We start from the raw sequence: 15,148 nt of genomic DNA, 5'->3' as shown, positions 1-15,148 counted from the left end.
AACGTGGTCATTTTCTTATTTATTATCATATCATATTGTATTATATAATTTATTATTATTTAATCTTTAAAAACCATCTGGAACTGGTGAGTTGGCGCTTGCTGGACAAGCGTGGAGAACCCACAGGGTGGGAGGAGGGAACTGACTCCCCCAACCCACCCTGACCGCCACACCCACACCCTTACAATGTGTGTGCTACCCTCTCTTTTACAGCAACGGTGGGTGTGGCAGAGGTGCACATCTGTCGTCCCAGCTCTTGCAGGCTGAACCAGGATGATTTTCCTGAGTTCTGGGCCATCTTGAACTACATAGCAAGGCCCTGCCTAAAATAACAAACATGAAACTGGCCTAATTAAAAACCAGTGCACACCAGCAGTAAGCATTTCCCAATTCAATATTTTCATTAAATGTGTTTGTTTAATGAAAGAGAGTTGGCGATCTTACTAAGGTCTTTAAATATAGGCTTAAGTACACGGGTTAGGGGAGCAGGGTTCAGGAGAAAAATCAGACTTAAAACAAGTGTGCGGACTGGGCTCGAGAGAGTCTCTACCAACTGCAGTTTTACCAGATTCTAAGGTGGCATAAACGGTCCTTTCCCCGTAGTGTTCATGGTGCACAGAGGCTGGAGGGTGTTTCTAGTTCTTTACCCTATTGAGCTCAGCTACTGTTCCTTCTTACTCCATGGATACATGTTGCTAACTGGTTCTCACTTCCTCACATCTCAGAGTCATCCCTTCTTTTACTGTACTGTATTTTATGTGTGTCTGGCGCCCGTGGAGACCAGAAGAGTGCGTTGGAGCTCATGGGACTGCAGTTACAGTCAAGTGCGAGCCACCATGTGGGTGCTGGGATTGAACCCTGTCCTCTGGAAAGGGAGCCAGAAACTCTTTTTTTTTTTTTGAGACAGGGTTTCCTGTGTAATAGCCCTGGCTGTCCTTGACTCCCTCCATAGACAAGTCTGGCCTTGAACTCACAGATCTGCCCGACTCTGCCTCTTAGATAGGTGCTAACACACCCGGCTGTTCACCCTTTAAAAAAAAAAAGCCTTTTGAGACAGTCTCAAGTCCCCTAGGTTGACTTTGAACTCGGTGGCTAGCTGGAGATGCCCGTGAACTCCTGCCTCTACTCCCAAACGCTGGGATTACATCAGCTGCTGGAATGCACACATACCACTTTTGCCAGATTTTTTTTTTTTTTTGGACAGGATTTCACCACCTGTCCAAAGGCTGGACTAGAACTTGAGGTGACTCTCTGGTCTCAATTTCTTGAGTTCTGGGGTTTCAGGTGTGTGCCACCAGCCTGCAACTTCCTCCTCTCCCGCTTTCTGGACACATGATCTCACTTAGATTGGGATAATCCTGCTGTCTCAGCCTCTCAAGTGCTGGGACTGAAGGTGTGAGCCCCTGCACCTGAAGTCTTTGTCTATTCTTCACTTGCGTTTTTCTTTTTTTAACTTTTATTCTTCTCTCATATATTACAGCCTCTCCCACCAGCCCCTCTCCCGGACTCCTCCCGTTTCTCTAAAAAAAAGAAAAAAAAAAAGCAGCCATCCTAGGAATAGCCAACAAACACTGTCTAACAAGATACAATAAGACTGGGCACAAACCCTCATATCATGGCTGGACTGGCAACCCAGTAGGAGGAAAAGGGTCACAAGAGCAGGCAAAAGAGTCAAAGACACTCCCCATTCCCACTGTTGGGAGTCCCAGAGGAAGACCAAGCTACCCAACCATAAGGTATATTCAGATCAGACAACCTGGCTGTGACCTGTACAGGGCCTGTGATCCACTATGAGCCCTGCTTAGTTGTTTCTGTAGGCTGTGTTCTTGTGGTGCCTGGACACTTGGATTCTTTCTATTATTAAGAATATTGTGTGCTTGTGTGTGTGTGTGTGTGTATACATGTATACTATGTAGTTGTATATAGCTGATATTCTGCTACATTTTGTCAAGATGAATCTTTTTCCAGATTGTCTCTCCCATACTGGATAATTAGCTTCTGCCAGGCCCAGCTTTTTAACTGTAGAGCTTAGTGGAGCTCCACAGTTGTACACAATAGATGTTCAGTAAGTTATAAGCTTAGGTTGTGTTGTAAAGTCTTCCGAATACATATACAAACCTCCCTCCCCAACACCTGTATACTAGACGTGAAACACATGACTTACAAATATTTTCTCCTATTTTGTGTTCTTTTTTTTATTCTCACGACACTACCCTTTGATGTGCAAGAGTTATTAATTAGGCTCGTTAGTTAACCTGGTTGCTGACTGCTCCAGTCAGAAATGACTTGCTACTTTCCACGCTGGCATTTCAATTTTACTTGGTTTGGCTAGAAAATTTGAAAATGTTAAGAAAATCCTTTTAGAAATTAATAAAAATAACATCTTGATATAAGCAAGAAGGTTGGGGATAGGGCTCAGTCACAGAGGACACACTCTTGTCTGGCACACACAAGACTCTGCACCCTATACCAGAAAGGTCCCAACCCCAAAACAAAACAGCAAAACCTCAGACTCAAAGCTCTGGGGCTTCTTATGAGGTGACTTGGGGACCCCTGACAACCTTAGGATCTTAGGGAGAGACAAACTCTGGCCTACAGTACATCTGCTGTCTGACAGCATAAACAAATAAAGGACATACAGGTGCCTTGGGCTGTCACATGGCTGGGAGCATGGTGCTTGCATTCCCAGTGTTCAGGTCAGAACCGAGGGCATTAGTGAGGCCGAATGCTCCAAAACTTCACTGGGCGGTCAAGGTCAGTTTGGGCTGCAAAACAAAACTGTCTCACATCAACAAAAACCACGTGGACTGGGCATGGCGCAGAAGTAGAGAGCTTGTCCGCCACAAGACCCTGGGTTCTGTTTGTCTGCATCACAAAATCAAAGCAAAATACCATTCGCTATCCAGGGGCTCCCTGCGCCTCCGTTAATTCCCTAGATTTTCATATGGGCAGTGTCTTAGTTCAGGTCTTATTGCTGTGAAGAGACACCATGACCACAGCAACTCCTAAAGGAAGCCATTTAATTGGGGTTGGCTTACAGTTTAGAGGGTTAGTTCTTTGGGGGAAGTCCATGGTGGGAAGCATGGTGGCAGGCAGGCGGACATGGTGGCAGGCAGGCGGACAAGGTGCTAGAGAAGGAACTGACAGTTCTACATCTGGATCTGCAGGCTGAGACACACTCTCTTCCAAGAAGGCCACACCTCCTAACAGTGCCACTCCCTATGGGCCTTTGGGGGCCATTTTTATTCAAGCCCACACAGGCAATCAATGAAGAATTTCAAAAATGGAGTCAATCAGGTATGATGATGCTTACCTATAATCCCAGCTACTTGGAAGGCTGATGCAGGAGGATCACTGCATGTTTGAGGCTAGACTGGGCAAGACAGTAAGTTCCAGGCCAGCCTGGGGAACTTAGTAAGACCCTGTCTTAAAAGAAAATCCACATCAAAACAAAGGGAGATAGACTGTCCTCTAACTACGAAATGTGGACTAAAAACAGGAATGAGCACTTCTAGGGGGCCTCACAGGTCTGTAGTTTTGCTAAGGTTTCGTGTCTACACTCTAACTTGACCCAATCTTGTCGGCTTTTGATGGAGGTGTGTGCCAGGAGCCTTAAGGGGCACCATTCCAGTTGGCTGCTGCCTGCTGGCTTGGAAACAGGAGTTTCCTATTCATGGGCAGTAGTCTAGAGCGGCGCCAGCGTTCTCAGTTTAGAACTGCCGTGACAGCAAAGGGAGAACCTCGGGAGCTAGAATGCATTCTCCACAGCTACAGGTCTGCCACGTCTCAAAGCAGCGTGCCAACAGAGAGCCAGCAGAACACCAAGATCTGCATGTGGAGGAATCCTTTATTTTTATAGGAAAGTCTTTATTACTTCCAAAATTACTACCCCACTTTACATACATTTTATGGCTCAGACAGGGCCACATATGGGTTTGTTTGTTTTGAGACAGGGTCTCACTGTGTAGCCCTGGCTGGCCTGGAACTCAGCAGGCTAGCTTCAAATTCACGTTGATCTTGCCTGCCGCGGACTCCCAAGGCATGTGTTACATCACCACTCCCCCTGCCATTTATGGTTTTCTTATGAAAATGCCATAACAACATGATTATTTGGTAATGAAAACACCTTTAATTGATAAAAGCTTTCTAGTCTCTCTCTCTCTCTCTCTCTCTCTCTCTCTCTCTCTCTCTCTCTCTCTCTGAGATAGGGTCTCATTATGTAGCTCTCATTGTCCTGGAACTCAGATGAAGACCGGGCTAACCTCTGCATTCCTCTGCATCCCAAGTGCTGGGATTAAAGGCATGGACCACCATATGTGGCATACCCTTTTTATTCTAGTCTAGTCTAGTCATTTTGGTTTTTTGAGACAGGGTGTGTGTGTGTGTGTGTGTGTATGTGTGTGTGTGTGTGTGTGTGTGTGTAGTCCTGGCTGGCCTTCAACTTATGAGATCTGAGTGCCTCTGCATCCCAAGTGTGGGGATTAAAGGCGAGCACCCTTTGACTTTTTATTTTTAATTTAAGTTTAGCATGCAGTTAGAATGAGACATTTAAATAGTCCACTTTAGACTTTTCAAGCCAAGATTTTTCAAGTCAGATATGGTGGCACATGGGCACACACCTTTAATCACAACACTCTAGAGCAGAGAGTCAGGTGGCCCTCCGAGTTTGAGACCAGCCTGGTCTACAGAGTTTTAGAAGAGACAGGGTTACAGAGAGAGGTCCTATCTTGAAAAATCAAACAAAAAGAAAACAAAACAACCTTTTCCTGTCAGGGCTGAAGATATGGATTAGTGCTTGAGATCCTTTGCTGCTCTCGCAGAGGATCCAATTTCAATTCCCAGCATCCACACAGAAGCTCACAACCACCTGCAACTCCAGCTCTAGGGGGCCCCGTGACCCCTGAGGGTACTTGCCAGTACACACGCGCATACGCGTGCACACACAGATGAAGGAATGAGAGGAGCAGGAGGTAACAACTGGTAGACAGTCAAAAGACACCTCACCCTCCAAAGGAAGCAGTTTCTCTTTTGCCTAAAAGCCAAAACATACTTTGGCCTCTTCCTTGCCAGAGGCCAGAGATGCCACAAGGAGTTGGGGCCTCTGATCCCTGACCTGATTCCTAAATGATTTGTGTGTAAGGGGCGTTAACAGCAAGAAGCTCGTTAAGTCCCTCTACAGTAGAAAGCAGAAGCTCGGGACTGGGTGGAGCCGCGGGAACCTAGGATAAGACAATCTTATTTGCTGGGTGTGGTGACACAGGCCTTCCTTTAATTCCAGCATTTTGGAGCTAAAGGCAGAAGGATCTCTGAACTTCAGGCCAGACAGGGCTACTTTGTGAGACCCTGTCTCCAAAAAGCCTTCACACGTTCAGCCCAAACTAAAACCTGAGCACTTAGTTAGGCCCCTCTGACGAGCCTTCCCTCTCCTTCTGCAATGTCACAGGGACCCAAAGCCTTTATTAGCATTTACTCTTCCGTGATTCTTATATAGTACAGTACATGCAAGGTGCCCATAGCGCATTCTTCTGACAGATCTTCAAAGCTATGATTTGAATGGGGAGGAAATGAGACATTACACACAGTGCACTTCAAGCCAAAGAAAACCCTCACCTAGAAATTACTGCTTTTCTACTTTTGTTCTCCACATCCCTTTCTTGTTTTGAAAACAGGGAAAGAACACATATGACACTTTCTGAATAAACAAGAGACAGGACAAGGTGTAGTGTCTTATGCTTGCTATTCCAGCTGAAGCTAAGAGAGTTTTTTTGAGGCTATCCTGGGCTACAACAGTGAGTTCCAGGCTAGCCTAGGTTACATATGAACTCCTGTCTCATAACAACAGCAAACAGATACGCTTTCATGTTCTCTAAGAAGCTACTTCTGCTTCACCTGGAGAACTCCTCCTGGGCCTTAAACATTCTAGTCTTTAATTTCTTAGCTGCTGGAAACAGACACAGACAGACAGACAGACCACACACAGAGAGATGCACACAGAGAGACACACAGAGACAGGCAGACACACAGACACCCACACAATTTAAAACCTTTAGGCATGAGAACAAACGACAGAAATCCTTTCCCTGGCAGGTGCAGCTGGGACCTAGTTCTTGTCATAGCCACAGGTCAGTTTTGTAACTGCATTAATAAATGGGACATCGGTTAAGTTATGAGTTGAGTGACGACTCAATAATCTGAGATTTGAAGAACGACAAGGCACTGCTCTGAGTTCACGGCAAGCCTATAGGCCACATGAGTTCCAGGCCAGCTTGGACTACACAGAGACTCTGCCTTAGAAAAACAGACAGACAGACAGACAGATAGACAAAGGAAAAGGAAATGCTACACTGCTCAAGATGCCGAGCTGACACAAAAAGCGAAGTTGGCAGCACTGGTCCCATGCTGCTATGAGGAAGCGCTGTGGCTGACCCTGTCATCTGGAGCTCCTGTGATGGTAATGGTGACAACACATGATCATAATCTTTTAGCAAAATACTAACAAAGAATGGCAAGGCGCACTAGCTGGCCAGTGGAGGACACTAAGCCTAAAGAATCCCAGAGAGTTGCTCTGCCAAAGATCTGAGCATACACTGATGTTTCAAAAAGTTTGAGAGCACGCAGACATCAAGTACTACAAAATAAATGATGAAAGGATTTTCACAGTCCTGAGCTCTAGGGCAGCAAGTGTAACCTGGTCTCTGAACAGGTGATCACAGCAGGGCGTGGTGAGGAAGCCTGGATCCCAGCACCTGGAGGCTGAGGCAAGAGTGACTCCACAGACTTCTTGGGCTGAAGACAAGACCTAATCTCAAAGGCTAGCAGATTACTCAACTGGTCTTGGTGCTGCGGGGCCTGGGATGCCAGATCCTCTGGAGGCTGAGGCAAGAAAAGAACCAATTCAAAGCCTTCCAAATGATATGCATATAACCTAGTGCCTAGAGCGCAAGGCTGGTTTCAAACTAAACAAAAAGTGGCAAGTGGCAGGCTAGGTGTGACAGGTGGCTGAGGGCAGATCCCTGTGCGTCTGATGTCAGCCTGGGCTGCAGGTGGATTTCAGGCTGGCCTGAGATGCGGGGGAATATCTAATCAGCTCATATATCAAACTAGTCCAGGTCTGGGGTAGCACACACACACCAGCACCCAACACCTGGGAAGTGGAGGCTGGAGGATCAGGAGATCAAGGTCACCCTGGGCCATCACAAACACATCTCCGACCAGAAGCTTCAGATGCTGAGGAAAATCAGTGGCTATGAATTAGTGTAAAGTTCAAGAACACAGACATAATAGAATATTCCTAGACTTTTTCAATTGGAAGGGCCCGTGAAAGTCATTCAGGACACGTCCCTATTTTATAGTGTGGGTCATAGTCAGAAACCCCAGTTGTTTAGTTAGTGTGATTCAATTTTAAGTTCCGTTTAGTTATCTTTGATGTCAATGCTACCCTAAGAAAGACGGCGCTGGACAACGAACAGCCTTTCCCTTGAAGGGCCGACTGTGACGCTGGTCCATAAGGAGCTGACCCACGGGCTTGGTTGATTTTTCTTTTTCTTTTTTCTTTTTTTTGAAACAGGGTTTCTCTGTATAGCCCTGGCTGTCCTTGAACTCAGAAATCCGCCTGCCTCTGCCTCCCAAGTGCTGGGATTAAAGGCGTGCACCACCACGCCCGGCTTTTTTTTTTTTTTTTGGTTTTGATTTTTATTTTTCAAGTCACTAACATTAGTGAAACCAATGCTTACTCCTAACCGCAATTTTTGAGCAGCCAGGCAAGCAGTCTTCGGCCATGACCACACCCACAGAACCCTGTGGTAGGCAGAGTGGCCATCTGTTCCATTTGGCCAGCTCTGACTTTGGATACTGAGGTATCCGTGTGCTGATTACACCTTGGTTAACCACTAAGTTGACAGAAAGGATTATGGAAGGAATTTTATTTTACAGCTCGATAAGGCTCCACTCAATCCCCTATGGCCATGAGCTCAAGACTCCTGGTAGATAAGGGCAGAGGTCTTAAGTAACTTAGCCTTTCTAGTCCCCAGCTGTTAGAAACGCAACAAGGGAAGTTACAACAGTGCTGTAATCATCTATTGATACTAGCAGGCTTCAGAGAATCGCCTGAGGACCATTTGGGGCAATGTTCAGTGGAAAGCAGCTACAAAGCCCAGTGTGGTGGTGTTCACTTGTAATCCCATCACTGGGGGTGGGGTGGGGGGGGGGAGATAGAGGTAGACGGATCAAGGCCAGCCTAGGCTACCGAGGACACCATCTCACCAAAACCAAACAGGAAAACAGTGGTAGTTATTTCTGTTACTAATAAGTAACCCCCTTCCACCTGGCTTTTAACACAGCACAGGCTGGACTCAGACTTGCCCAGTAGCTGAGGCCTACATCTTCTTCCTCCACTTCCTGGGTGCTGGGATTACAGTGTAGACGACCACCCCTGGAGCTCAAACCCAAGGCTCAAATCAACTGACGCACAGGCCCCCAGCCCTGCCTAAACCCAATTGCAAGCTCAGGTCTTAAAATTTCCTTGGAACTTAAAGTAAGACTCAAACTAGATCACAAAGCAGCAGTCAACAGTACCAGACTTTCTTTCTCCATCTCTGTGTCGGGCTATCTAGGCAGAAGATGGAGTTGGGTCCTGGCCGTCACTCTCTTGTCTACCCTGCTATGCTGAGGATGGAGCTGAAGACCATGTGCACCTTAGGCAGGTGTAGTTTTAGGACTGCTGCTCTCTCAATGAGCTACATACCTAGTCCTTTGTTTAGGGTCTAGGCTGGCCTTGAACTCATGATTGTTTTGATGTTAGAATTACAGGCGTGCACCACTCGTCTTTTTCTGAAGGGGAATTACTTTTGTTTTCCCAAATCATTCATTCATACATTCATTTAATCAACAATTATTTACAGAGTCAAGTGCTCTGAACTCTGGGTACACATAATGAACTAGACGTAATATATGGTTAGAAGACTTCATTCAGCATAGGACTGTGACAGGGGCATGATTTCAGATGGAGTCAGCAAAGAATGCTCACAGGAAGCAACAATTTGATGAGAGACCCAAAAGGTGGTTTGGCGCGTCAAGTGTCTAACTGAGCAAAGAACTTGCTGGGTCAGTGTGCACAAAGGCTCAGGGGCAGGAAGGGATTCCAGCCTCCCTGAGGAAGGGAAGAAAGGCCATGAGGCTCGAGGCTATGCACTTGTTTGAAACAAAGCTGGAGCCGCAGACAAGGGCTCACCAGCCAGGGATTACGGAAGCCCCTGAAAGGTGCTGGGGAGGAGATGCAGAGAGACGCAGGCTGCTTTTAGGGAGGAGGCTGGAAGGGGTAAGAAGAGAATTAGAGACCAGTCAGGAGGCTGCCCATGTGTGTGTGTGTGTGTGTGTGTGTGTGTGTGAGAGAGAGAGAGAGAGAGAGAGAGAGAGAGAGAGAGAGAGAGAGAGAGGGGGAGAGAGGGAGAGAGAGAGAGAGGAGAGGTGGGGGTGGGTGGGACAACGGGACAGGTGGCCGGTGATGAAGAGGAGGAGATCTGGAGACACATTTGATGTTGTCCTGAAAGAAACTGGTGACTCGGATGTGGGCAGTGAGTGACCTCGAAGAGACAAGGTGGAGTCTTTGGTTTCCACCAGCTTTGTAGATGAAGGTACTTTCAAAGTCCGCCTTTCAAACAATTCCGCATTCCTCAAGTCTCAAAGTTGTCTCTCCCTTCGAAGGACCCACCTTGCCTACAAGCCATAAGGACCCAGATCCACACTCCTACCCGTTACATCAGGCTCCTAAGTGCTTGCGTCCTTCTTAAGCTTTACCATCTAAGCCGAAAGAAGGAAACTTACTGTGGTTCCAAAGTGCATTATGTATGAATGCTTCATCTTTAAACCTCATAATGCGTGGGACTTCTTGTAGTCATTTGGGTTTCTGCCTTTTACTGGGGTCAGCCCATTGATGCCACATGAGATCCCTACCGCAACTGACAACCCATAATGTCCAAGTGCTCGGCTTTATTACACACACACACACACACACACACACACACACACACACACACACACACACAAACACACAGAGTCTTACTGCTCCTGCCCTTGCGCCATAAAGAACACTGCTTGTCCTTGTCATAACGGGTATACCTTGTTGATTCTATAAAGAATCCATGTTGTACATTACGTTAAGGAATGATAAAACCCAAGCTGTTAAGGGGAAGGTGCTTCCCAGGGGCACTTGTCAGCACTGGGGCTCACAGCAAGACACATCTTTATCATCCTCGAAATCACACTCAACACACATGTCTACATCCACAGTCTTCTGGCTGTCGGAAGTACTCAGCACGCAACATACCTTAGGTACTAAATACTAAAGATGGTGAGCTGGGTGGTGGTGGCACACACTTTAAATCCCAGCACTGGGTATCAGACACAGGCAGATCTCAGTGAGTTTGGGGCCTGTCTGGTCTATCAAACGAGTCTCAGGGCAGCCAGGGCTACACAGTAAGACCCTGTGACAGGGTGCTTGCTTCATGTGTGAAACCCTGGTTCACCCAACTCTCCCTACCTTCCTCTCTCAAATGATAATCTCTGAATTATCCTTTGACTTTCCAGATTGCTTTCTGTAACTCATTAATAGGTCATGAGTTCAATGTAGAGGACATAAATGGTATGAAAAATAACACAGCAAGGGCCAATGTTGTTTTCCTAAACGTGTTTCTAATACATTTATACACTATGGAAAGTATACAGTATGGAAAGACCTCTTATCGTAGGTCTTTAGCAAGGAGATCAGAAAGCCAGTGTTTTAATACTCTTCAACCCACAGAGTTTAAGGAGAGAAAGCGGAAAACCAGGCTAGAGTTCAGTTCCCAGTACCTTATCACTGTTTTCTCTTCTTTTGTTTTTGGTCTTGTGACACAGGGTTTCTCAGTGTAGCCTTGGCAGTCCCAGAACTCACACTGGAGACCAGGACGGCCTCAAACTCCGAGCTCCCCCTGCCTCTGCCTGAGTGCTGGGGTTTAAGGTGTGTACGGCCACCACCCCAGGGCAGCACCACTGATTTCTTTAAGATTTATCTTTTATTATTTTTAATTCTGTGTACTTGTATGTAGGGCAGTGGTGGCGCACACCTTTAATCCCAGCACCTCGGAGGCAGAGGCAGGTGGATTTCTGAGTTCCAGGACAGCCTGGTCTACAGAGTGAGTTCCAGGACAGCCAGGGCTACACAGAGAAACCCTGTCTCGCAAAATCAAAACAAAATAAAATAAAACAAAATAAAAATTTCTGTGTACTTGTGTGTGGGTTTGTGTAGGTGAGAGCATGTGCTTACAGAGGCCAGATGTGCCAGAACCCCTAAACCTGGGGTTACAGGCAGTTGTGAGCCTCATGATGTGGATGCTGGGGACTGAACCTGCATCCTCTGGAAGCACTTTTAACCTCTGAGTTACCTCTCTAGCCCTAATTTTGTTTGTTTTTCTTTGGTTCTTCGAGGCAGGTACTGGGCAGTCCAGGTTGGTCTCACATGTGCTGTGTAGGAAAGGATGACACTCATGCTGCCCCTGCCTCCACTCCCAAGGGCTGGAGTTACACAGGCTAATACCACTTCAAGGAAAATGTATTTACCAGCAAAACATACTTTCCAAGTCAGGCCAACTGTATGCGTTTGTATTTACATGTATATATTTAACCCATGCCCAGAAACGGCATCCTACACATAATTGTGTTGGAATGCAGTTCAGTGGTCCAGGGCTTGCCTAGCATGAGGTAGGTCCTGAGTTTAACTCCAGTACTGGAAGGAGAAAGAGAAGGAGGAGGAGGAGGAGGAGGATGACGAGGAGGAGGAGGAGGAGGAAGAAGAGGAGCCCAGAATTGATTTGAAAATGAGAAATCCTACAAAGGACCAGAGGAAACAGCATATGTGTGATGGAGAAGGTGGCCATGGGAATGATAGTATGGACAGGCCAGAAGGCTTGGAAAAGGGACTGTTGTTCCATGTACTTATTACTCTGATTATGTGTCGCCATGGCAGAAGAGGAAAGGAGGGGGGGGGTGGGACATGGGGAAGATGATTTCCTCGTCAGGCTTACTTTTGTGACATCGCATAGCAGCAGTGCCAGGCGGTATTTGATGTCAGCACGCAAAAGACAATTCCAAGTCCTAATTCCAACCTTACTTCCACTTAACAGGCCGACCTGACGATGCACTGCTTCCCGTCTTAGACTTCCAGTACACAGATGTGAAACCTCCTACCTAATGAACAGCAAGCGTTCTTAATTGCCAACCCCAACGCCAACGCCAACAAACTGGGTCAGAAGCAAGGTTCAAAGAGTTGCAAGCTCAAAGCTGCGGTGGTACATAAAGCCAGAGATGTGGGATGCTGATAAATTTGGGTGATGTTTGAGTGACACTGTATTGAGCCAGCCACGGAACCTAAGGTCCCTCCACCTCTAAAATCTTAGGATCCCACCAAGGAAGAGCAAAACTTTTATCAGAGCAAAGGAAGATCACCTTGGTATGATATGAAATAACAATGGTTTTAGCCAAGGTTGTTTCAGTATGGATTAAAGTTCCAGTCATCCTGTAGATTGGATCCACACCCTCTGGTGATTATGTGTCCATGTCTCAGCTGACTCCAGGATAACTTCCACATTTCTTTCTCGAATTTAAACTCTTCCCAGCCCAATTGTCTCCAACTTTTTTTTTCTTTTATTTATTCTTCTCAGCCCAATTGTCTCAAACTTTTTCCATTTATTTATTTATTTATTTATTTATTTATTTATTTATTTATTTATTATATGTAAGTACGCTCCAGAAGAGGGTGTCAGATCTCATCACAGATGATTGTGAGCCACCATGTGGTTGCTGGAATTTGAACTCAGGACCTTCAGAAGAGTAGTCAGTGCTCTTACCTGCTGAGCCATCTCTCCAGTCCTCCCCCCCCCCTTTTTAAAAATAGGGTCTCAAACCATTAGCCCAGGCTCAAACTCACAGTTCTCTTGCCTTAGTCCCAGGGCACTGAGCCGCAAAGGCATAAGTCACCACACCCAATTTATCTCAAACTTCCTACAGTTAACCCTCTACTTACGCCTCTCTCAGGTTAAAGTTATGCAGCCTTCCCCAAAAGTTCCAAGGACTTAAAAACCTACTGAATCGAGTCTCTGATCACTGATCTTGACCTAAGAATTCTTACCGGACTTTACAGCGATCCAATGCTAAGCACGGCTGTCTTCATCTCATAAGAGAATTAGATGCGGAGCAGTTAAATGGCTTGCCTGGGGGGTCTTACCGTTTGTGAGTAGCGACAAGAGTGGTTGCTACTCACAAACGGTAAAGAGTGGGACTCCTTTAACTTCAAAGTCCACACTTTTTCCATCATACCACGTTACCTCATGTATTAAAAAACCTCGAAGAGTGCGGTTTTTAAAAGACTATAAAATATATATATAATATATAACACAGCTTGTTGCGACATAAATTCAGGTACATCACATCCTTTGAACCATATGAATAATAGTCCCTTGGAACAAGCATGGAGTTTTTAAGGTTGTTAATAGTGCTGTTTCCCAAGCCCAGTGTAAGAATGTATTCCAGAGTAAATGACAGGTGGGCGGCTAAGGGGGAAAGCAATATGGTACAAGAAAATACTAGAAAGTGGACAGAAAAGAGATGAAAGTACACTATACGTTGGCAATACACAAAATAGACCGAGAAGACATAGTATGAAATAATCGGGCAGAGGAGGCCCGTAGGGCTAAAATATCTTAAGTTCGAGGGCCTATGCCTCTCGTAAGGAGAGCGCATGATGGGAGCTGTTAATAACAAATAAGTAGTACTCATGGCCACAGTCGAACTCTTGAGAGCCACAGACAGACATAGGTCGCAAGGGCACAGTCCGGCATATCGATGACAAGGCGGGAGGTGACTGAGGAGCCAAAGGGCACAGTATGGGCCAAAGAAAATGGGAAGAGGTTCAGAGGGTACGGGCCCCCAGACTTGAGACCAGACTTGTCTTCCCTTCGATAGCTGGCTGGTGTGCTTGATGACCCGCACCCCCAAGCCCTCCTGGGTCCCAGGTTCGGGGCAGACAGACAGGTCCTGTCCCCAGACCCCATTCTGCCCATTTCCTTGGGACTCCACGAGGGGGCAGAGGCAGGCAGGAGGGTCCTTACCCAGGAAGATGGAGAAGATGAGCCGCAGCGCCTGTTCCGACGCGCCCAGAGACGTCGCCAACTTGTTAAGGCTCAGATCCTCGACACCCGGCCACAGCCCCCGCATCTGCTCCAGCGTCTCTCCCATGTCCCCGTCCGCTGTAGACGCCATCTTAACTGCGGGCGCCCCCCGGGGACCCCCAGCTCCGCGCCCCGAATGTGGGCAGAACGCGGTGGCTTCACCCCCAATTCCGGCCGGGGGCCCGCCCACGGCGTGCGCATTGGCTGCGGGCCCGCCCAGAGCCTCTAGACCCACCCGATTATTGGTCGAGCCAGCCGGGGGCGGGGCCGAGCGCAGCAAGGTAGGAAGAGGGCGGGGCCGAGCGTTTGTAAGGCAAAGGTGACTCCCGTGAGGAAGGGAAACGGGCCGGGCCGGCGGGGCGGGGCGGGGCTTGCGATCGCGACCCAGCTGCTATTGGAGCAGGCGGGAGCGCGAGGCGAGGTGACAGTACAACTCGGTCCGGACGGCTCCGGGCAGGAGTGGGTCGGACGGGTGTCCGGCCGGCTTGCTCGCTGCCTTCCCATTGGTTGAGACAGGAGCAGGCGAGAGTCGGGGCGGGGGGGGGGCGGGGGGGGGCGGGGGCGTCACCAGACCGCGAGGTTACTCTCGGTCGCCGGCGCTGGGGTTACTGGGGCATGTAACGGAGCGGAGCGAATGTCTGCTGTCACCCCACGAGCGCCCCCTAACGGTGTCTCCTCGGGGGCGGGGGAGGGGGGGAGAGCGAGGGTCCTGCATTCCCAGCCCTTTCCTGAAGGCTCTGGGGGAGCCCAGGGGCCCAAGAACACCCTTTAATGCTACGTAGCTCTTCCCGATGCAGGTCCTTTTCGGTTGTTCAAGTACTGGGACTCGAACCGGTGCCGCGTGCACGCTCTCCTGCCGGAGCTACAACCCTAGTCCTTATGCAGAGTTCCCTTTCTATAGTAAAACGGACCTTCTCTCCGGAGGCAATGAAATTAGGATCTGCCTA

General features: G+C 47.8%; 1 protein-coding gene across 3 annotated transcripts in view; it reads right to left on the bottom strand.

Annotated features, from left to right (window-relative positions):
* Lpcat3 (lysophosphatidylcholine acyltransferase 3) overlaps positions 1–14,407 on the bottom strand; it is a 41,623-nt gene extending 27,216 nt beyond the window's left edge. For 2 of the 3 annotated variants that reach the window (NR_149320.1, NM_145130.2), the window contains exon 1: positions 14,142–14,397. Coding sequence is in view for 1 of the 3 variants with exons in the window: in NM_145130.2 (NP_660112.1) it covers positions 14,142–14,292 (151 nt within the window). In the remaining 2 variants the exon portion in view is untranslated. Of the gene's footprint in view, positions 1–14,141 lie in introns of all 3 variants that reach the window. The other variant, XR_377423.3, reaches the window with a different exon arrangement.
* Between the last annotated feature and the right edge of the window lie 741 nt (positions 14,408–15,148).

This window comes from Mus musculus, chromosome 6 (genome assembly GCF_000001635.26).
Source record: "Mus musculus strain C57BL/6J chromosome 6, GRCm38.p6 C57BL/6J".
In the NCBI taxonomy this organism is placed as follows: domain Eukaryota; kingdom Metazoa; phylum Chordata; class Mammalia; order Rodentia; family Muridae; genus Mus; species Mus musculus.
Note: the sequence above shows the minus strand (reverse complement) of the source record. Positions and strands in the feature narration are given on the sequence as shown.